Source organism: Stenella coeruleoalba, assembly GCF_951394435.1.
Source record: "Stenella coeruleoalba genome assembly, chromosome: 8".
NCBI classification, from domain to species: Eukaryota; Metazoa; Chordata; class Mammalia; order Artiodactyla; family Delphinidae; genus Stenella; species Stenella coeruleoalba.
Genome location: NC_137154.1, coordinates 13,842,711 through 13,865,387, shown reverse-complemented (window position 1 = coordinate 13,865,387; position 22,677 = coordinate 13,842,711). Strand labels below are relative to the sequence as shown.

Below are 22,677 nucleotides of genomic sequence, written 5' to 3'. Positions count from 1 at the left end.
CCCTTCCTGGAGATCCTGTTACAGAGAGTCTGGGATTGGGCCTGGGCATGCCAACTTTTAAAAACCTCCCCAGGTAATTTTGACAGTCAAGTAGGTTCAGAAACCACTGACTTCACCTGTGGAGAAGCTGGAGGAGAGAGAGCAAGGGTAAAGTGTGAGCTGGATCACTGGGGTGTGGCTGGTAGGGGGCTTCCCAGTCCTGGGTGCTTTTGTGGCCCTAGAAAGACCTTGAAGGAGGGTCAGCACCTCTGTCTGCAGCTCTGACCCTGGGCCAGACACTGTATGAGATGGAAGCATGAGATAACATTCTTCTCTCAAAAAAAGTATGATTCCATCCAGGGCCAGACAGTAAATATTTCCAGCTTCGCAGGTCACATGGTCTCTGTCACTTTGCTCTGCCGTCACAGTGTGCAAAAGCCTCCACAGACAATACGGAAACCAGTGAGCGTGACTGGACTCCAGTAAAACTTTATTTATAGACACTGAACTTTAAATTTCATATCATTTCTACTGTCACAAATATTCTTTTGCTCTTTTCCAACCATTTAAAATTGTAAAGACCATTCTTAGCTCACAGCCATACAAAATCAGGCAGCAGACCAGATGTAGCCCTTGGCCATAGTTTGCCAACCCCCGATCCAGCAGATGGGATGGGACAAACACATGGGAAAGACAGCTGATGGTGGGCATTAGGAATTAACACGGGCATTGGGCAAAGTGGCACATGCATTGCACTGAGAGAGGCAGTGCAATGCACATGCATGCAGTCTTCAGGGTCAGAGAAACCTGGGTTCGAATTCCAGCTCTGCCCCTTGCTAGCTGGGTAAATCACTTTCACCTCTGACCCCATTTCCTCTATGGAAAATGGGAACAATAATACCTGTACAAGAGGGTGGCTGGCAAGATGAAAGAAGATAAGAGATGTAAAGTTCCTGACTTGTAGCATGGGTGAGACACAAGTTAGATCTTCTGCCCTCTATAGCTGGACCTTCTTGTGGGTTGGGGCCGGGGAGAGGTTCAGGAAGGCCCCTGAACGAGGTTCACCCTGAGTGATGGATGGCTGATGAGACCTGGGAGTGGCAGAGTTTAACAAAGGGTAAGAGCAAGGGCTGAGCCTCTGTGCACGTCCCAGGCTGCAATCCTCCCCCTGCCCCCTCCACCCCCACGGAGGGGCTGGGGGGAAGCGACTGGGGGTGTCAGCTGGCAGGGGAGGGTGCCCCCTGCTGTGGGCATGGGACTGTGGGTACCAAGCTCCTCGAGGGAGGGGCACCTGATCCAACTCTCCCTGCTGCTATTTACCAGAAGCTAAAAATAACCAAAGAGTGACAGGGAGATGGGGCCGATTTGTAATTTAAATAGCAACGGGATAAAGCAAAGAGCTGCAAGAGATCACATTCTGTCCTGAATTTAAAATGCAAAAACCGGGGGCAGAGAGAGGAGCTGGAGCTGGAGGAGGGGGCCCGCTGCCAGAGGAAGCAGGAAGCTGGGGGTCTATCGTTCTCCTTCCTTTGGGAAGGGCGCGGGCCCAGGCCCGGCCCGGAACTCCTTCCTCCCCTCAGGGACCCAAGATTCTTGCTGACTCGTGAGTCAAAGGCCAGAAAGGCTGTGCCTAGAGGTGGGGCCAGGCTTATGTGAAGGCGGGCGTTGTAGGGTTGGGATTCCAGAAGGAGGGTCTTATCTGAGCCTATTTTAGCCCAGGATGCTTGAGACAGGCCCCCTCAGCATCTCATGCCCCGCACCTCCCGCACCAGGGGACATAAGTCCCTTGGGCCTTTTGGAGGGGAGCTGGGAGGACCAGTTCCAGCAGAGGCACTTGAACAGGTTCTTCTCTGCTGTGCTGCTAAAAAGACATCAGGAAGCCTGGGTTAGAGTCTCATCTTTGCTTCAGTTGGTGCCATTTCAGAGCAGGGCATACCGAGAAGCCCCCAAGGATCCAGGTCCCAAGGACAAGGGTTAGCACAGGCTAAGGAAGACCTGTCTTTTTTTTTTTTTGCGGTACACGGGCCTCTCACTGTCGTGGCCTCTCCCATCGCGGAGCACAGGCTCCGGACGCGCAGGCTCAGCGGCCACGGCTCACGGGCCCAGCCGCTCCGCGGCACGTGGGATCCTCCCGGACCAGGGCACGAACTCGCGCCCCTCGCACCGGCAGGCGGACTCTCAACCACTGCGCCACCAGGGAAGCCCAAGACCTGTCTTTAAGGATGCACAAAGTGGGTAGGGAAGGCACCGGGAACACATCTGGTTTCTGCTGGGCCCCACTGTGCTTAACCAGTGTTCTTGGCCTACAGGTGTTTGGGGAAGGAAGACTCATCTGGACTCACAGAATAGGGGGGGATTTGAGGATCACTCGGCAGCATCTTACAGTTGAGGAACTGAGCCTCAGAGAAGTTAAGCAATTTGCTAAGACCGCAGTCAGTAACTGGTAGAGCCAGGATCCAGACTCAGTTCAGCTTCACTCCAAACCCGTTGTCAGGCTTTCAAGGGCCTGGACGTTCATCCTTAAGGCTCTCTTCTTTTGGCTCTGTACTAAGTGCACATATCCCTGGGAGGGGTAATAGCAAAGGGGTGTGAGGGCTGGAAGGTGGTTCTGCAATCAGGGCTTGTGATCCAACAGATGGGGACGGGAGGCTTGAAGGACAGGAGACCTGCGGATCTTGCCCTGGGAGCTTGGTGCTGCAGTCCAGGCCCGAAGCAGCAGGAAGCTCCTCAGGGCAGATCTAGCTGACCCCGAGCAAGGGGACAGACACCCAAGCTCCTCTGCCCTCCAGCCTGGGGACCTGGAAGGTGCCAAAGGCAGTTTCCAAGAGCGATCATGGTTTGAGGGACCACACTTCACTGCAGAGCTGCCTGTGCTCTACCCACAGCTCTCTTGCCCCAGTGGGAAAGGGTCCCCAGCCCCTCCTCCAGATTTCATCCCACACGTGACTTTAATGAGGCTACCCAGAAGGAGCCTAATCAAATTTCCATCTGTCACTAGCCAGCAGCACCTGCAACCCAGCTCAGGTACATCTGTCTCCTCTGTGGGGGTAGAGGCCCAGAACCTGGGCAGGGGCCAAGGTCAGCAGGTGCTTTTCGGCTCTAGGTTGCTCCCAAGGGCCCCCAGCAGGTACCTGGATCACAGGCTTAGTTGCTGGGAAGGGACATGGGCTCCCAAAGTCCCTCATGTCTCACCACAGCCACTCATGCGAACGGGAAGCCAGCCCCCCTCCCTCTGCTCTGCTTGCTGGACAGCTATATTCAGCTCATTCCGACTTTCATACGAAGTTACTAAGCACGTACTGTGCACCCCGCACAGAGCTAGGAGCTACACTGGGTTCAAGACTCTTGTAAGGAGACAAGACTCATATGCACAAAAGGTCACATAATAGAGGAATATTTGGGGGGAACAAAGGGGAGTGTCAGAGACACATCAGTGGGATGGGAGTGCTGGCTCTGGAGCAGCATTCGACACTTAGTAGGTATTGATATTTATAAAATGTTTGTCATATGAATGAATGAGTGAGTGAAAACCTGGAGATCAGGGAAGGAGATTCAAATGAAACTGTCAGAGCTAGACAAGATCTTAGAAATCATCTGATCCAACCCAGAGATGTTAAGTGATTTGCCCAGCATCACACAGCAAGGGCTGGGGTTTGAACCAACTCTTTCCACCTTCTCACTTTTGCTCTTTGGGCTGGGGTTTTGAAAGATGGAGATTTTGATTGGCCAAGATTTATGGGCAGACAGGGCAAGGAGAGCAGCATAAGCAGAATGAAATGGCAGGGGTGAGGGCAGCATGTTAAAAGAAGTGTGAAGAAAGAGGGAAGAAATGTTTATTGAGAACTTACTGTGAGGCAGGCACCAGCATGGTGTGAGCTGAGAGAAAATCTCTGCAGGGAAAGCTTGGACGAAGAGGCAAAAAAGAAAGGAACCAGAACACGAGGAGTCTTGAAGGTCAGGCCAAGGAGGTTGGCTTGGCTGGCTGTGAGAGCAGTGGCTGTCCAGATCGTGGGTTAAGTGTTTGGTGCCCTGGTACATTTCTTTTCCCCAGCTCCCACTTGCTCATCCAGGCCACAGAAAGTAGAACACCTCACCCTCTGGGGCCTCAAAAAAGCCCAGAATAATTTTCTTACCCAGATTCCTCTTCCTGTGTGTATCTGGGTGGATTCTGAGGGGTCCCCAGCTCCCCAGTGCTGGCACACGTTGTCCTAGGAACTGCCAAGGGCATCCTCCCCAGCCCTGTGCACCTGTCCCTTCCAGCCTTGTCCTCCCCACCCCACCTGCAAAGTACTGACAGCTTCAGTGAGTACAAGCCCAGGGGGACTGTGGTCCCACAGCTAGGACTGCTCTGCCTCTCAGAGCCTCCAGCCTGCCCAGCTTCCCCTCCAGGCGTCACATTTCCTGCTCCCTGCTACTCCAGGGCTGCCAGAAGCCTCAGACTGAAAACAAGCCCAGCCCCATTTCCTCTGTTTAACTGTTCAAGCTACTTGCAAAATCCCTAGGAGAGGAGGACAGGGCCCTGCAACAGCCTCCTTCTAGAATAGACCTTGGCCTGGCTGGCAGAGTCTCTGCTGGGCCACAGCACACAGGACCTGCCTTGAGGCAGGGTGATGGGCTGGAGGGAGAGCCACTGGGAAAGGGGCTGCCAAGCTTCAGCGGCATCACCTGGCTATGTCCCCAATCCTAGAGGGGCAATAGGATATCTCGTTTTCGGGCACAGACTCTGGGGTGAAATTCTTATTTCTACCATTTACAGGCTGGGTAACCTTGGACAAATGAGCTTAGCCGCTCTGTGCCTCAGTTTCTCCATCTGTAAAAGGAGGAAAATAACAAGATCTATGTCATAGGATTGTCACAAGAATTCAAAGATTTCTGGCACAGAAATGTCCAAGAAATATTAGCTATTTTTTATTATTACCAAGTATTAATTAGTCATGACATAGCATGATTTATTAAGCAAATAGTTATCGAGAAATATTATGTTCCAGTCATGAGGGACACAAAGGTGATTACAGCACCAGATGGAGGTTTCTAAGGGCTGGGATGGCATCGTGTACATTCCTGTGTCTGCAGGTTCTGTAGCGTAAACGTTTATTGAACTGAACTGAATTGAACTGACACCCTTTCTGTCCTCGAGAAATTTACAATCTTTCTGGGGTAACAAACACATACAGAACTCAAGAACTAATTATAGAGCAGCATGACTAAAGAGTGCTTAAGGAAGGTATGATTTCCATCCCAGAACCAACCCTGATAATAAAGAGCGAGCGTACGCCTTACTATTTATTTACCAAATCCTCACGATGGCCTCAAAGTCCACCCAGTGTGGCCTTTTTGCTATTCTTTAGACACATCAAGTACATTCCTACTCAAAGGGCCTTTGCTCTTACTGTTTCTTCCACCTGGACTGCTGTTCTCCCAGACTGTCACATAATTTGCTCTCTCAATTCATTCGGGTCTGTTGTCACATGTCACCTCAGGAGGCCTTCCCCAGTCCCCCTAACCTAAGTAACATCGCCGTCATCATCCTCCTCCCCCTTCGCCTTGGCTTTATTTTTCTCTATAGCTCATCTCATCTCATTACCGGACATTATTTCATATATTATTTGTTTAGAATAGAATCTAAGCAACATAATGTTAGAGTGCTGGTTCCTTGCACACTGCTATCTAGTCTGATACAGTGCCTGATGCACAGATAGAAGGCACTCAATAAATATTTATTGAATGAATTCATTTGTAAACCCTTTTGCCTCTCATTTAATCCTCCTAAAACTCCACAAGCTCAGTTATTACTGTTGCCCCCTTCCATGTTACAGATGAGAAAACTGAGGCTCAGAAAGGCTCCCTGACACGCATATTCACCGGTTTATCTGTTTGTAGCCTACCTTACTCCAAAAAGGATTTCAGGTGACCTGGAGAGGTAAACCTCTCTGACCTGATCCAGGGTGCACAGCTGGTAAGTGGCAGAAACAGGACGTGCGCCCACATCTTCTAGCTCCATTCTGGTTACTCTCTCCACTCCGCCACTGTCCGTGTATTAGACGATGTGGTGCTCACAGAGCTGAGAGGAGAGAGAGCTGTGTGTGGGCTGGGCACGGTCCCAGTGCACCCAGAGGTTGTGAGGGAGCAGGAGACCTCAGCAGGACCAAGAGGTGAAGATCGGAGCAGTTAGGTGGAGAGGAAGGTCAGACTGGGGCCCAGGTTCAGATTCCAGCCTGGGCAGGCCTGCTGGCTGCCTGACAGCCTCTGACTTGGTGCTGTCTCCTGGCTGCTGGGCTGGGCTTGTCCTCACCTGCCTCTTGCCCTCCGGGGCAGCTCCTCTTCCCAGCCAGCCTCCTACCCTGGCCAGCGGAAGGCGCCTACGAGGCCTATGGTCCTCGACGGGGCAGCCGGCCGGCCTCTCGCAGGGCCCCCTGGTCAGGAAGTGCCGAAAGAGGAAGAGAGTCGCCGGGCAGGATGAGCACACTGGGGGCCGGCCACAGTACCGGGGGAGGCTGCGATGAGGCTGCGGCTCTGGGCCCCGCGGAGGCTCTGGAGACAGAAGGAGGAGAGCGGCCCGGCGCACTGAGGCAGATGTGGCGCTACCGCTCCTGGGACGTGCCACAGATCCCAGCTGAGGCCCCCCAGTCACAGTAGGTACTTGGGTGGCCGGAGAATGAGCACAGGGACCTCTGGCCCTCAGTCCCTCCATGAGTCTTTTATCTGGGGTTGGGGGAGTGACAGAAGTGGGGTTACGCCCCTCCCTGTGTCCAGTGGCTCTGCAGAGGCGCAGAAAAGGGCAAAGGGGTTCTTGGCAGGGTGAGAAGGGCTCTGTTGTTTGAATTGCTGGGGCGGTGTGGTGGGGCCTGAGCTTGCAGAAGGCTAGGAGTCGAGGGAGCTAACCGCGGGGGGGTCTGGGCAGAGAAGTCCCCACAGGAGTGTGGCATTGGGTGCCTTGTGCAGACTCAGTGGGGTCTTCAGTAGCCTCTGGTCTCCTCCCTCAGAGCTTGGTGTCAGAAGCATTGGGAAACTTTCCCAAAGGGACCCACGCACCCCGGGAGGACCGTGTCCGGCCCACTTGCAGATTTCACTACCACCCTGGCACCTGCAGCTGCTGGGAGGGCTGGTGCCCCATTCCCCTGGTCTCCAGGCCTAGAGGAAACTTGAAGGAAGCTGGGAGAAGGTTCTGAGCTTCTAGATGCTGGCTATTTTTTAAAACGGCAGGCTTGCCCACATGTCACAGCTCCCAGCACTGGCTATGTGTGGCAGGCTGAGGCTGGAAAAGGGGCTGCCAGAACCCCAGAGAGGGTGAAAGTGAAGTGACACAGGATGTGGCTTTGCAGAGAGGAGTGCTAACAGAAACAGCAGGCAGCCGATATGGGCATCAGGGTGGCAGGGTTTGGAGGGAGCAGACCCATACTCTCTAACTTCCTGGGCTCCTTTTGTCAGCCCTGCAGGGGCTATCAGAGGCTGCCCCCAAGCTGCTGATTCTCAAGCACGTGTACTGGCTGTGCCGCCACAGGCGACTGCTCTGGTTCCACTTGCCGTCCTCATCTCTTGAGGGGGACAACCTTTGCTGCCCATAGGGGTGTGTTTGTGTGTGGCTGCGAGGTATATTTCTGGGTGGGTGAGGTATATGTAAGAAGGATGTGGCAACATGTAACCGCTGTCCTGGGTTATATTTGGGTATAGGAGAAAGACGTATATGTTCACTGAGGGCATGGATGTTGGGGAATGAGAGTGTGGTCCTTGCTTTTGTGTATGTATTTATGAGTATGTAAGAGGTGTGCAGGTGATTCCTGTAGTGTAAGAGATTTACAGGTTCCGTTGGATATTGTGTTGGGAAAGTGCTACGTGTTAGGAGTGTGAAAGGATTAGAAACAGCTTTGGATTTAGAAAGATGAATTTGAATGAGAAACGTGTTGTTAGTGTGTGTGAGGGTCACTAAGTGACTTTGGTCCTGGTATACATTTCTGAGTGTGAGAGGCTGGTGTGGGAAGTGTTAGTTTGTGTAATGAGTGAGCATAATTGTGTGAGAAGCGTGTCTGTTCTGTGCGTATGGGGAGCACTGTGTGACTTTTGTTCCCGAGGGCGTGATTTGGGAGAGCAAAGAGGGTAGGAGTGGAGATTGTATGAGTGGCTGTGACGGGCACAGGGTGTGCGAGAGAGGTGTCTATTCCTTGTAGATGTGGGAGGGAAGGTGGTGATAGCCACCCTCGCGAGTGTTCACTTGTGAGTATGTAGGTTGTTTGGTGCGGGGAGACGGGGCTAAGAGGGAGAAAAAAAGGTTGCGTGTGCCTGGGTGCGCGCGGGGCGGCTGTGTCGGGCTGGAGATCCTATTCTGATCCCGGAGGCGGACCAGCTGGGGTTGTGGGCGGGGCTCGGTTGCCCCGCCCCCTCTCGACCCCCCGCCCCCTCTGGCGGCCCAGGCGGGTTGCAGCTCGGTCGGCGGCCGGCAGAGGGCGCGGCGGGCCGGTGCCACCGCGTAGCCGAGGGGGCGTGCTCGGCGGCGGGCAGGCAGCGGCCCGGCCAGCTATGCGGGGTCCTGCGGCCGCAGCTGGCGGCATTTCCTGGAGCGGCGACTGCGGCTGCTTCCCCAGCACCTGGGCGTGGAGCGCGGGGGCGCGCGGCGCGGGCCGGGCGGAGCGAGCGCGCGCCGTGGCCGCGGCGGGCGGCGAGGAGCCGGCTTGCTGAGCCCCGGCCGCCGGCCCGGCATGGGCGTCTTCCGCGGGCCCGCCGCCGGCCGGGGCTAGGGCCGGATGGAGCCGCGGGACGGCAGCCCCGAGGCCCGGAGCAGCGACTCCGAGTCGGCCTCCGCCTCGTCCAGCGGCTGCGAGCGCGACGCCGGTCCCGAACCGGACAAGGCGCCCCGGCGTCTCAGCAAGCGGCGTTTCCCAGGACTGCGTCTCTTCGGGCACAGGTGAGCGCGGCGGCGGCGGCGGGAGGCATCCCTCGGCCACCTGGTACTGACACCGAGCGGGGTGTTCCCGGGCACCGGCGATCCGGGTTGTCTTGGCGTTGGCTCTGCGTGGGGGTCATCCCCCAGCATCCGGGCACTGGCACCGAGTGGGGGTCATTCCCTGGCACCGGCAGCTTAGCGCGCCTTCTGTGTGGTACCGAGGCAGGGGCGGCTTCCAACTCTCCAGCAGGGAGACAGAATTACCTAAACCCCTGGCACCAGCAGGTAGGTCCCCCATGACTGGTCACGATCCCCTTCTTGGCACTGATGGAACAGGGCCCCCTCTGAGCCTCCTGGCCCCAGGGAGGTGGGCGGTCACGTCGCCACTCTGGTCTTCGGTGTGGCCGGGTTGCCTACCACCACTGCGTGACATCCGCAGAACATGGCCTCGTTGATACTACTGTTAACGACCCATGCCTGTCCGGGAGCACTGGTCACAGACCTAATCGCTCAGCATTTTCAGCTTCTCCTTGGAGTTGGGGGTTCCCGGCCACCTGTTTTACAATGCTCTTAATTAGCAGGGAGACCTCAACCTCTGCTCTGCTAGGCAGCAGGCATATCTCCCCCTACCCGCGTCTAGCCCTGCTGGGAAAGGGATCGGGTGCTGACTCTTCAAGCTCTATCTTGGCCTCTCCCCCAGCACGCCAAATGTCACCATATTGTGCCTCTGACGGGGCTTTGACCAGGACTCTGGTGAGGAACTGTGGGGAGGGTGTGGAAAGATTGAGTGCAGGCAACCCGTGGCATGTGTGCTGGTGTTGGCTGGGAGCCGCTTCCTGCCAGTGCAGCTCTGGTGGAAGGTGAGGGGAGATGGAGCCCCATGAGGACTCCACCTGGCTCCCTGGACTTCTCCCTGGCTTACCCTGTCCTTCTACAGTGGCCACGGAGCTTGCAGCCTGTCAGCTCAGGACCCCAGAGCCAACTCAGACTGGACTCTGACCGCTTGGAGTCTGCCCAGGGCCTCCCTCTCACTTTTCTTCAGTTGTTCAGGCTTCATGGCAATTGGCCCCCCGAGCTTTGCCCTGTCCCTTCCCAGGGTTGACCTCACCCACCAATAACAGGGGTCGTTTTTTTCTGTACAAGTTGGCATTCCTGTAATGCTGACCTGTGCCCCCTGCCTGCCCTACCCTAAGCAGGGCCCTGCTCTTTGTGCCTGCACTGTGTTGCCACACACAAAGATCTGGATCCTCACACTGGCAGATGGAGCTCTGTAGGCCCTTGTGAAACCAGGCAGGCTTCAATGCCACATAAAACGGGGCAGGGAACAAAGCTTCTCGTACCTCTGTTTTGTCACCCACAGCCCTGCCTGCCGGAGCAGTTTACACCCAGCTCTGCAGGATGTAGCCTCCAGTGTTCACAGGCTTGTGAGGGGGAGGGAGGGGCTCCGCCAGAGGCTTCCTGTCCCTGCCCACAGGGTACCAAGTGTCGGGCTCTTCTGACCTCTGGCTGTTGCCCCTTGTGAAGGGCACAGGTTTGTGCGTGTAGCAGTGAACCTCAGACACATTCAGGAGGAAGGATAAGAAGTAAGAGAACAGCAAGTACCTTTACATAATTCTCTAAAATAATCAGGACAGATGTTATTTCTCCATTTTTATAGATGAGAAGAACACAGGCTCAAAGAGATGAGTAGTTTGCCCAGAGTCACGTAGCAGGTAAGAGGCAGAGATAGAGTTTGAACTCTAGTCTGATTCCAAAACCCACATCCTTTTCTCTATACCAGGTTCCCAAACAGAACATCACAGTGACCTCGGGTGCTTTAGGAACTACAGATTCCTAGATCTTACCCTTGGCATGTCTGACTCATCAGGTCTGGAGATGGGGCTGGGCTTTTTTTTTTTTTTAATTTATTTTTGGCTGCGCTGGGTCTTCGTTGCTGCACACAGGCTTTCTCTAGTTGCAGCGAGCCAGAGCTGCTCTTCTTTGCAGTGCGCGGGCTTCTCATTGCGGTGGCTTCTCTTGTTGAGCACGGGCTCTAGGCACACGGGCTTCAGTAGTTGTGGCTCGCGGGCTCTAGAGCTCAGGCTCAGTAGTTGTGGCGCACGGGCTTAGTTGCTCCACAGCATGTGGGATCTTCCCTGACCAGGGCTCCAACCCATGTCCCCTGCATTGGCAGGCAGATTCTTAACCGCTGCGCCACCTGGGAAGCCCCTTTTATTTTTTTAAATTATTTTGTTTATTTTATTTTTGGCTGCGTTGGGTCTTCGTTGCTGTGCATGGGCTTTCTCTAGTTACGCCGAGCGGGGGCTACTCTTCGTTGCAGTGCACAGGCTTCTCATTGCGGTGGCTTTTCTTGTGGCAGAGCATAGGCTCTAGGTGCGCAGGCCTCAGTAGCTTTGGCTCTCAGGCTCAGTAGTTGTGGCCCGCGGGCTCTAGAGCACAGGCTCAGTAGTTGTGGCTCACGGGCTTAGTTGCTCCGCGGCATGTGGGATCTTCCCGGACCAGGGCTCGAACCCATGTTCCCTGCACTGGCAGGCAGATTCTTAACCACTACGCCACCAGGGACGTCCCGGGGCTGGGCATTTTATAAAGCTTCCCAAGTGTTTCTAAGGTGCTACCAAGTTTGAGAACCACAGTATTACATTCACTCTGGGGATGGTAAGTGATCTGACAGGATGCCTTAATGAGAATAAAATCAAACAGCATCTTCGGGAGTGTGTAAGGAGTCTCCCCTGCATAGTTGCATTGTGCTGGGGCATTGGGGCACACAGAAATGAATGTATTTGGAAAACCCAGTAGAGTCAGGGAGAGGGCAGCGGACTAAAGACTTCCCCCTGACAAGCCTGGGCGTTTGGAGAATCAGATGTCCACGGGGCTGATCTGCCTCCCCTTGCTTTGACTGGAGGCTGGGGGGACAGATATTTGGAATAGTGCACCGCCTTGGCACCGTCCCTTTAATGCTGTTTACTTGGTCCTGCCACCTTTACGAGTTGCCAGTCTCAAAACTCCCCAGTGCCCCAGCTGAACCTAGCCCTCCGTCTTTCCCCAGGCTCCAAGCTCATTCTCAGTCCGGCTCTTGCTGCTCACTGGGCATCCACCCTCTGAATTTACCCCTTCCTGCTCCCCTCCCCCACCCAGCCATACACACTTCAGGCCTTGGGGCTGAGGGACCTGCAAGGCAAACAGACAGTGGCTGGAAGGGAGGATAACAAATAGATTGGTCATGGCTGCGGAAGCTGTATTGAGACTTCTGCATTCGGATCTTGGCTCAGTGGTAGAGTTCTAGAATCGTCTAGCACTCTCTGCTGTGGGCTTGGGAGGTGTAGTGATGGTACATGGGCCGCATGTTTGCCATTCCTGGTCTGGTCTGGTAGAACGGTCTGTGAATGGCAGCCTCTTTGGCATCTTCCTTAAAGAGGCTTTTTCTTAAAGCCCACTGCAGCCTCCCACATCTGGTTCACCCTCTGGACTCTGGGGAGCAGTTTGCCGTCTCCCCTTTTTTATTTAGCCCAGTAAGGCACATGGCTGAGCCATGCTCCTCCCCAGCTCCATTCCACCTCGCCTGTCCTTGCCGGGAAACGTCAGCCACTGCCACATGAGGAGGTGTAGGTTCTGCCCTCCCCAGGGCATCTGGGTTTCCTCTGTCCTTACCGTTCAGATTCTATTGGCCTTGAGGGGTGGTCAGTCAGAAGTGGGAGGGAAGTTGACTCTGCCTCCTCCTGCTCTTCCAGGGCCCACCTGGAGAGGACCCCCTCACCCTCTGGCCCTGTCCGTCACGCAGCTTGTGGATTAACACCTTGTGGTTTTGCACCTCAGCGGCATCAGAAATTACCAGCACTTCACACATCTAGACGGAAGGCACCTCAGCCTGCAGAGCCCCTGGGAGCCTAAGCGTTGGCTCTGCCACCCCTGCCCTTCATTAGTGCTTAAAGTCATTCATTCCTAGAGGGCAGAAAACGCACCTGTGGGACAAGTTTGAGACAGTAGGTCCCATTTAGAGGTGATGGCACGCGGGGCCAGGTGTCCTGAAGTCCAGGGTGGCAGAGCGTCCCCGCCGGGCAGCCTGAGCAGAAGCAGTGCCGGTTTGGGTTGATTTTGCAATGATCCGGAAGGGACGTGTTGAGGGATGCCCCACGTTCGGAGGCAAGAATCTGGGCTGTGGTGCCGGGATGTCTGGGGGCAAAAGGTGCCTCTTTGAGTGGTTTGTCTTGCTCAGGCTAATTCTGGGAGCTGCCCAGGTGGCCAAGGGAGGCAGGTGTAAGCCAGAATCCCTGGGTTCCCGCAGATTTGGGAAGAAAAAGGGGCCTCGGTGACTGAGCCGTGCATCGGCTCGCCTCGCTCTGCCTGTTCCCCACGCGACATGGTGTGCCAGCGTGGAGCCGGCCAGGCCGGGACCTGGGTTGGGAGCCCGCGGTCTTCCCTCTGCTGCCACACACCCGCCAGCGGCTCTGGCTTACAGGCCAGGGGAGGGGGCGGGCAGCTCGTCATTTTTTCTCCGTGCTGTCCTCCGAAAAGGTCAAGTCTCAGGATGTGGAGCCGCCCGGGACTCTCACTTGGCAGAAGAGAGCACGAGAGTGGGTGTCCTCCCAGGCAAGGACGGAGGAAGGACTGAGTGACCCTGGGAGAGGGAGAAACAGGCCTGCCTCTGCCGCTTCCTAGAGCCCTCTCCAGAATTCACCAGTCGCCCCCCGAGCAGAGGGGGAGCCGAGTGGGCATGCTGGCCCCGAGGCTTGGCCTGTGCTGGTCCTTAGAGAAGCAGAGGTTGGATCCCTGTCCCCCGACAAAGGCGAGAGAGTTTCCAGGTCCAGGAGCTGACTGGAAACTTGACCTGCAGTGTCGCTAGAGTGACACAAGGGGGCGACAGCTGCCACAGTGGGGCCGTGAGAGGGGAGAGTCCCTTTGCTGCCGTCCGTCCACTTGTACCACAGGCCTTCTGTGAGTGGACCCGCACAGACCCCCGCTGCTGAGCTACCTGATACTCTGGGTGCGGCAGAAGGCAGGCTGGGCGTGAGCTTCCACATCACCTGGCCCTCCCCCTCCCCCTCTCTGAAGATTGAGGTCCAGTGCATTGACCTGGACTGGGCTGAGGTCTCACAGCTAACTAGGGGTTATCTGGGACTTCAGTGCCAGTCCCCTAACTTCAGCAGCGTGTCAGTTTGTACCACATCACAGGATCCCAAAGGCTTCCCTGCTTTCGGAGAAATCCTCATCCGGCACCTTCCGACCTGCCCTCCGCCTCCCCTCCCCGCTGCCACCACCTGAGTAATTCTCTAGGTCGGCATGGGGGGCGGGGCAGCGTGGGCGGGAGGGGGCAAGCCCTGCCCCTGCATCCAGGCTCACCGTCTCCCCTCACTCCTGGGCGAGATTAGCAGGGTGCACCTCTGGGTGATGCTAGGCACTCGTTTCTTGCCCCCCTGAACTGCTTCCCCTGTGCTTCACGTGTGGGAGCCCCTGATGCCCTTAGGATATCATCCTCACATGGGGCTGCCGTATGGCTTCTCAGCACCGGGCCTGCCGGGCACTCCAGTCACAGGTGGGAGTCTTGGAAGGCAGTTTCAGGTGGAAGAGGGCAGGCCAGAGCAGTGACCAGGTGCCCTTGAGGAGCTATCATTCTGCCGTCTCTCCTCATCTGCCCCCTTCCTCAGCTGAGACGCCAGAGGCATGGTTAGGTGGTGCAGAGCAGGTTTGATGAGACCGAGGGCTCTGTGGCCCAGGTAGAGGAGGGAGAGGCCGAGGAGGTGAGCACTCCCACCTGCCGCCCCTCTTACACTCATCTGGATGCAGGGCATGTGCCAGCTCATCTCTCTCTGGCCATTAACGGTGGCCAGAAGCTTGTCAATCCATCAATTTCATGTAATCCTCTGAACAATCTTGTAGTTGATTTTATTCCCATTTTACAGATGAGACACCAAGGCTCAGCGAGGTCAGGGGCCTGGCCCAGGATCATGCAGCTTACGCTGGAGCCCAAACCCAAGTATCTTTTCATAACGCCAGGCTGCCCTACTTGCTATCACTCCTTTCTTCTATTCTTCTATTTTCCCATCACCAAACTGGTAGAGCCTAAGAAGGGGTTTAAGTGCTTGAACCCCTTGAAATTGAGAGATCTTTATCTTGTGTGGGAGTAGAGTGAGGCCCTTGAAATGATCTGTGCCCCAACCCCAAGGGAGAACTGCCACCAGGATCCTAGCCCCAGGGGGAGCAAGGCTGAGCGGGGTGGGGTGGGGAGACCCTTGGGTAGGGAGACTCGGGTTGTAAGGAGGATGTCATGTGGCTCCCTGGCTGGATCTGGAGTGGAGGAGCAAGTCTGGGACCTTTCATCTTGCTTTCAAAGTGCAGGGAGCAGACGACTCAAGGGACGTGTTCACAGGAGCTCCAGATATCACCCTGGAGTCAGTGGGGGGCCTGTGGCCTGGGGGGAGGTGTTAAGGAGGAGAACACAGCGCACGGGGCCTCACGGTGAGAGGTCTGAAGAGAGAGGGAGGGCCCCCGAGCTCTCTCCCTCCACTGTAGAGACCTCCCCGCCGCTTGCACCTGGCCTAGCGCCAGTTCAGAGCTCCCACATAGAGGCCTCTCCCCTGCCAGGGCTGAACCAAAATAGCTGTCTAGGAGCCTGGGCCGCGCCGCCCACGCCGCAGCATCTCGCGGGTTAACAGCTTGCCTGTCTCTCCGCCCCCCTTCCCCAGCTAGCTGACATTTTACTGGGGCGGGGGTGGTTGTGAAAGGGGGCCCCAGCCCACGCAGACACCCCACTGACGCAACCTGTCAGCCACTCGCCCTCCTCTGAAAGGCATCCTTTCGGGTGAGACCTTCCTTCCGGCTCCACAGATATGGGGTTCCTACCAGGAGACAGTGTAAGGAATACTTGGGGCTCCAAGGGGTAAGGGGGAGTGCTGTTCCTGGCAGATGCCACTGCTGAAATCCACCCATGGAAGACCCAGGGCCACCCCCCGGAAGCTGTTCTCCCTCTGGGGGCCTTTTTTTTTTTTTAATACTTTAAAATCTTTTGAAAAGCATTAAGTATTTGCCCTGAGGAAAGTATACAGAATAACGTTAACACCTACCACTTAGCTTGGTCAAATCTTACCATTATGCCATATTTGCCTTAGACAGAGATGGAGGCCTCCTTGTCTCCCTCCCCAGGAGAAACGACAGTCCTGATTTGGGTGTTTACATTCTCGTGCCTGTTTTAAGATTTTTTTTTCCTGTGTATGTATGCATCCACAGTAACACATAGTACTGTTTTGTATGGCTTTGCCCTTGAGTTAAATGGTGTATTGTACGTATTCTGAATTTAGGTTTTTCCCTCCATGTTGTTTCAGAGATTTAACTGTCTTGAAACACGAGAAGTAGTGTGAAGCCATTTTAACTGCCATACACCATTCCTTTTTTTAACTGTTGACGGACATTTAGGTTGTTGGTAGTTTTTTTGCCATTGCAAGTAATCCTTCAGAGACTGCGCTGGGACACGGCTCCTCGTGGGTTCTGTCCACCAGTGCTTGGTTACAGAGCACTGTATCTTCAGCTTAGACAGTTGTAGCCAAGTTGTGCACTAAAGTGGTTGTCCTAATTTTTAGGCCTCTGGAGTTATTTTTCTGTCTTTAAAGTTTTGGTAAACTGAGGAATGGGTTACCATGAACACTTTCTCTTTCAAGCCCGCAATATCCCATGAGGAAGACAAGGTGGTATTATCCCCATTAATCCGATGAGGAAATTGAGGCCCAGCCAGGGTAAGAGACTCAGCTTGAGGTTGCGTAGCCGGTCAGAGGCAGGACACCTCTGGACCTTTGAGTCCAAATCCTCGGAAAGCACCTTTGACCCCTGTGACCTCTCAGGAAGATTGGAGGCACATTTTCTGTCTTCGAGGCAGGAAAAAGAAAAACAAAAAAACCCTGTGTGGAGTGCATGAAGCCTGGGAGGCCGAGTGGGGCCCTGGGGGCTGACAGCTGATTCTAAGAAGATCTTCTAGTAGATGGAGGAGGGAGCAACTTGGTCAGAAGAGTCAGAGGGGGAGTTAAATTTTGAATGAGGGATAAGGGGGAATGCTGCTCCTGGCAGATGGGGAATGGGAGCCTGCTGCAGACACAGGAGAAGGCAGCAAGAGGGACCAGTCACAAGAGAAGAGGGACGTGGGGGCCAGCAGGGGCTTCGTAACGCTCCCAGCAAGGTGTTGCGAGACTCAGAGGGAGACATATCGGCATTCCCATCAGGGATCGATTTCACTATGTGCCTCTGAGACACAGGAGCTCAGCCCACACCAGCAACTTGTCCACCCAAGGCTGGCAGGAAGGCCTCCAGAACTGGCCAGCCACTGGGTCACTGCGCTGGCCCACAGCCCTTTGCTCTCAGCGTGATCCTCGAGGCTGAGCCTGGACCATTCACCTTTCCCTCCATTCACTCTTCAAACCACATCCAGCACTTCTAGACCCTGGGGATGCAATTATGAGTAACACATGGTCCCAGGGGCGCACGGTCTGGTGGGGGATACCAAGCTGCAAACCAGCGCTGATGGCCCAGAACAACCAAGAGAGGGCCTGAGCGTGGGAGCAGCTAGCGCCCGGGAGAGGAGGCTGGGGAGAACTTTCCGGCAGAGCCGATATCTAAGCCAGCTCCGAAAATATGAGAGGAAAAAGATGAAGGAGCAGAAGAAGAGAATGGTGTTCCAGGCAGAGAGACGGTCAGGTGCCACGCACACAGGCAGGAAGAGACCCCTGTGCGTTGCTTGACAGACGCATCTAGAGGTAGAGTGAGGGATTGAGAGCACAGACCCGGAGCAGACTCCTAGGTTGGAATCCCAGCTCTGCCACTTACTAGCTGCGTGATCACAGGCAAGTTGTTTAATCTCTTTGTGCCTCGGTTTTCTGATGTATGAACTGGGGATAATACTACTATTACATTTTATGAATAAAAAAAGTTAGTATTTGTAAAACACTTAGGACGGTGTCTGGCACAGAGTGAGTTATGTATTTGTCAAGTAAAATGTAAAAAGTATGAAAGCGAGATGGGAGAGGAGGCCGAGAAGCCTGTTGACTGCCAGGCCCAGGCCTTTGCATTCTGTTCCCTGACAGTAGAGAGCCATTGAAGGATACGTGGACACTTTAGGATGAATTCTGGTGGCAGTAGGAGCATGGTTTAGAGGGGAGGCTCTAAAGGCATGAGCCGGTCATTAATTCCACAGACATTTCTCCAAGGCCTACCAGGAGCCAGACCCTGAGACAGGGACTCAGGATACAAGGAGAGAGAGACTGGGGATGTTTCAGCAAGGAGCTCAGAGCTGGGGTCCTGGCCTGCCCCCCACCCCACGGCATCTGAGGCAACCGCTCCTCTCCCCTCCTTGCCCACATCTTCACCTGTGACTTCATGTCACCAAACCCTGTTGCCGGGTTTCATAAGGAAAGCCTTGGAGAACGTGGAGTGGGCAGTGGCACCCAGCCCGGAAAGGAGCCTCAGCTGTCACTCTCTGGGTCCTCTGGAGAGGAGGCTGCTGCCATCCCCCTGTGCCCAGCAAAGAGAAGTAGCCTGGGCCTTGTGGTCAGCCCTTGGGTGGGGTACCCGAGGTGGAGGAAGCCCTTCTCCTCCCCTTACGGCTCTGGTCCCTCCCCGACGGAATTCCCTGTTCCTTCCTCCTCAGCCCATCAGCAGTAAACACTGGACTCACTGCCAGACAACGTGCTGAGCTGCCCAGATGCACTAGATCTGGCCCCTGGCCCCCCAGGAGCTTGTCTGGTGGGTGGGAGGAACGAGGCATATGGATTGGAGAGAATCAGGACTTCCAGGGGTCCCATGGCAGAGGAGCCAGATGGGTGGTGTGGAGTCATCAGTGGGAGTGAGGTACTCTTGGCTGGGGCAGCTGTGAGCAGGTGGGATTTTGATACGAGGTGGGGAAGGAGGCCGGTATTCCAGGCAGAAGGTATGCCATGTGCAAGGACACAGCAGTGAGCTTGGGCTCAGCCAGATTAGGGGGCAGAGAATAAGTTGCCTTGGTTAGCACCAAGGGTTGTATCAAGGCATAGGAAGTTGAGTTAGTGCCACATTGCAGAAGCCACGTTTGCTAGGCTAGAGGATTTAGAATTTATTCTGAATCAGTGGTTCCCAAAGTATGGTCCTGGGGTTGCCCTTGACCCTTTCAGGGGATGGTTGAGGTCAAAACTGTTTTCATAATAATACTTTCAGAGCTGCCCTAGTTTGTGTCCTTCTCACTGTGTTGATATTTGTACTCATTGTATAAAAGCAACTGTGGGTAAAACTACTGGAGCCTCGGCACCGACAAAGGCAGTGGCCCCAACATAGACTTGTAGCCATTGTATTCTTCACACTCACAACAAGAAAAATGCAGTAAATATATTAATCTTCTAAAGCCTAAATCCTTGAGTACACTTTTTTAAAAGTTCTGTGTGAAGAAATGTGAAACATACATACAGTACTTTTGCTGCAAACCGAACCGTGATGGCTGTCTTGAAAAAGCACTTTTGTGACTGAGTTGCGAGCCCTACTCGTCACTTTTTTCTTTTTTTTAAGGAACACCATTTAAACTTGAAAGAACACCTGACGACAGACAGAACTCTTCAGATTTGGATATTTAGCAGACGTTTTCTCAAAAATGAATGAAGTGAGCTTGTCGCTTCAAAAACAGTATCAGTATTTGTTGCTATTGATAAAATGTGTTGCTATTGATAAAATTTGAGTGAAAATTACAATTTTGGAAACTTTGTTCCAGTGTGTGGAGATCTGCCTAACTCAGTAAACCAGTATTTTCCAATGACCTATGCTTGATGTTTCAAAATTCAGAATGCAAGACAGACCAGTGAAAAGTTCAGATTCCACGTGGCCACTAACCTTTAAGAAAATACCACTTGTCATATTTGGGTGTAGTAGCGGAGAAGAACATCCAGAATTGCGTGAAAAGGCTATTAAAATGCTCCTTCCTTCTCTAACTGCCAGTGGGACGCAGAATTTTCTTCATGTACTTCAACCGAAACAACATATCACAACAGATTGACTGCAGAGGCAGATGTTAAAATCTAGCTGTCTTCTATTAAGCGAGACATGAGAAATTTGCAAAAATTAAAACATGCCACCCTTCTCACTACTTTTCTGTTTTAGAAGATACAGTTTATTTTTCATAAAAGTATGTTATTTATATTAACAGTTACTGGGTTTATTGTTTTTCAACAAATGAATAAATAGTATTTTAAATATTTCTCAGCTTTAGTTTCTAATATGATCAGTGTTAATAGCTATAACCCCCATAAACAAAACCGTTTGGGGAGCTTCAATAATTTTGAAGAGTGTAAGGGGGTCCTGGGACCAGGATGTTTGAGAGCTGCCACTCTAGATCCTAGGGGCTAGGAGTGTTAACGGAGGGGTGGCGTTCTAGGCAGGATGGGTGTGACATGGGCTGGCTGGCTTCTGGATCTGACAGGCCCCCTTGGCAGGGCTGGGAAACCCAGGATCAGGAGGCTCCGCTCAGCCACTTGTGAGCTGTGGGCAGTCACGGGCCTCCGTGAGCCTCAGCTGCCCTGGGGGTTCAGCTGGGAGCAAAATGTCCCTTGCACAGGGGAGTTACAAGCCTCCTGTCCTGCAGTGCTTGTGGAAAAGTGCTCAGTAAGTCGTGAAACACGCCACAGATGCTTATTTTTGTGGTTATTTTGTCTGAAGCCGGTGCTTAGCTGTCTCAGCTGCTTTCCTCAGATCCCGGAATACCTGTCCAGTGGGTGCGAGAGGGTGTAGGGTGACCTGCCTCTTCTCCCCCCAACCCTCCCGGAGCTGAGGCAGGGGCGGAGCTGTACGGGGGGCCGCGTGGAGGGGAGGCTACTGAGCTGTTGCTCAGCCGGCCTCTGGGGACTTTGGGAAGAGAAGCCAGGAGGCGAGGCTCGTGCGCGAGTGTGTGCCCGCCCACTGCCTCCTGCTTGCACTGCTGGGAGAGGAAGTGCAGTCACTTACCGATCGGGTTATTTTCATAACGGCCGTCTCAGGCGTGGGGGAGGAGGGTGGCGAGGGGGAGGGGTAGGGGAGCAGCCACAGCAGCTCACTCCCCAAACTAGGACTTGCTCAGCCGGAGGCCGGCCTGGAGCTGGAGCGGAGCCGGGGCTCGTCTGCCCCCCCCGCCCCAGGACCCCAGCCCGCTGGCCCACCTCCTGCCTGCCGCCCTGCCTTCCAGATCAGGTCAAAGGGGCTTGCCTCAACCCTTCCTTGCCTTCTGCTTCCTCCCTCCTGGATCTGTCTGGGTGGGCCTGGGGAGGGGTGGATCAGGGCGGGCCCGGGCACCACCATCCCCAGTCGAGGCTCCTGAAGCTGATGGAAAGGGACCGGCAAAGCGTAGGCCAACCGAGCTCCTGTCTGAGCTCCTGTCCCCGAGCCAGGGCAGGACCCTGTTGAGGTAAACATGACTGGCCTGGTCGCCTCCTTTGCCATGCAGCCCTGGCCCACCTCTCCCCGCCGTGCATTCTGGTTTGGTTTGGTTTGGTTTGGGCAGGATCCTTTTAGTGAACAGAGACCTAGGAACCCTGCCTCACCAGCCCCAGGCAGGCCCCCTTTCCAGCCGTCCCCGTCTCCTCCCCTCCGACCTCAGCCTCAGGGCCGTGGGAGCAAAGCAGCCAGAGGTGGCTTCTGAGCAGCAAGACCCTGGGGAAGCAGCTCCAGGCCCCGACGCTGGGGCTGCTGGAAATGGGGCCACACGGCACCCTTCCCAGCCTGCACCGGGAAGAGGGGCGTGAGGGGCCCGTCCGCAGCGTGGAACGGGCACTCTGACTGAATCCCACAGGGCGGCCTGTGTGAGCACCTCTGGAAGCAGAGGGGTCCCCGGGGGCCAGACCTGGCGCCAGGGGCAGAGGGCGTTCATCACAGCAGGAGCAGACACCCAGGCGGCTCTGGCTGCCAGGCTCTGTTCCTCAGGGGGTGGGGGTGGCCATCCTGGGAGCTCCAGCTTCCCCTTCCGGGTTCCCACCCCCACCGTGGGCAGAGACAGACCCCAGGAGGTGACACTATCCACACGCCCTGGTGTCTGCTATAGGCGTAGGCCCTGCCCTGCCCCTCCTCTCTGCCAGCCGCAGTCAGGTACTTTCTACTGTTATCTCATCCGAACCTCCCTTATGTCAAACCTCCTAAACTAGGTCGTTTCATCCCCATTTTTCAGATAAGAAAATTGAGACTCAGAAAGGTTAGTTGGTCAGCCCAGGAAAGCAATGGCAGATATAGGATGCCAAGGCTCATGGGCTTTTCCACTTGAAGCTAACATAAAGTGTGGGACAGTCTGGCTGGGAGGCCAAGAGTCCTGTGCTTCCTAGCCAGTCGCCGATGAAGCTGAGGCACTCGTGTCCGCTCACCCCCGGCAGCTGCCTTAGCTTGGCCACCTGCAGCCCCACTCGGTGCTGTTCACCGGGGTGCATGGCCAGCCACCACTGTGCGTGTCTCCCTGTAGCATCCTTTGTCCTCCCCAGGCTCCCAGCAGCCAGTTGACGGGGCCCGTGAGTCCTTTCCCACTCTGTTCCCTTCGGGTGTGACAGGATTACCCCAGGTCCCCCACTGGGAGGCTGAGGGGCAGCCATTCGTGCTCTGCTGTTGGTGTTAGAGCCCTGTGGGGCGTCCTCCGGTGACCTTTACACGTACCAGGTGGTATGTGGAAGGTGACAGAGCGTGAGGTGACAAGAAGCTGCCACTCGGAGCTGTGCTGTGGGGAGAAGCTCCACGCCCAAGCAGGGGAAAGGCTGGGACAGGCCTGAGACCAGGCTGGGCTTCTGAGCAGACCCAGGAAAAGCCTCAGCAGAGATAGGAAGTCAGGAGTCAGGCCACTGCTGACCAGAGGACAGAGGTTTCTATGGAGACGG

General features: G+C 54.9%; 2 protein-coding genes across 2 annotated transcripts in view; both read left to right on the top strand.

Moving 5' to 3' along the window:
* Positions 1-6,435: 6,435 nt before the first annotated feature.
* The window catches only part of DGKZ (diacylglycerol kinase zeta), a gene marked incomplete at its 5' end in the record, with an annotated part of 33,466 nt that continues 17,224 nt past the window's right edge, over positions 6,436-22,677 (top strand). The window contains one exon of the mRNA XM_079930785.1: positions 6,436-6,611. Within this exon, the coding sequence (XP_079786911.1) occupies positions 6,436-6,611 (176 nt within the window). The remainder of the gene's footprint in view (positions 6,612-22,677) is intronic.
* LOC307189814 (uncharacterized protein) lies at positions 7,336-21,601 on the top strand (the record flags this gene model as incomplete). The annotated part of the gene is given in 4 exon segments (XM_079928313.1): positions 7,336-7,402; positions 8,321-8,364; positions 8,366-9,071; positions 21,423-21,601. Coding segments are annotated over 4 exon segments (996 nt in total).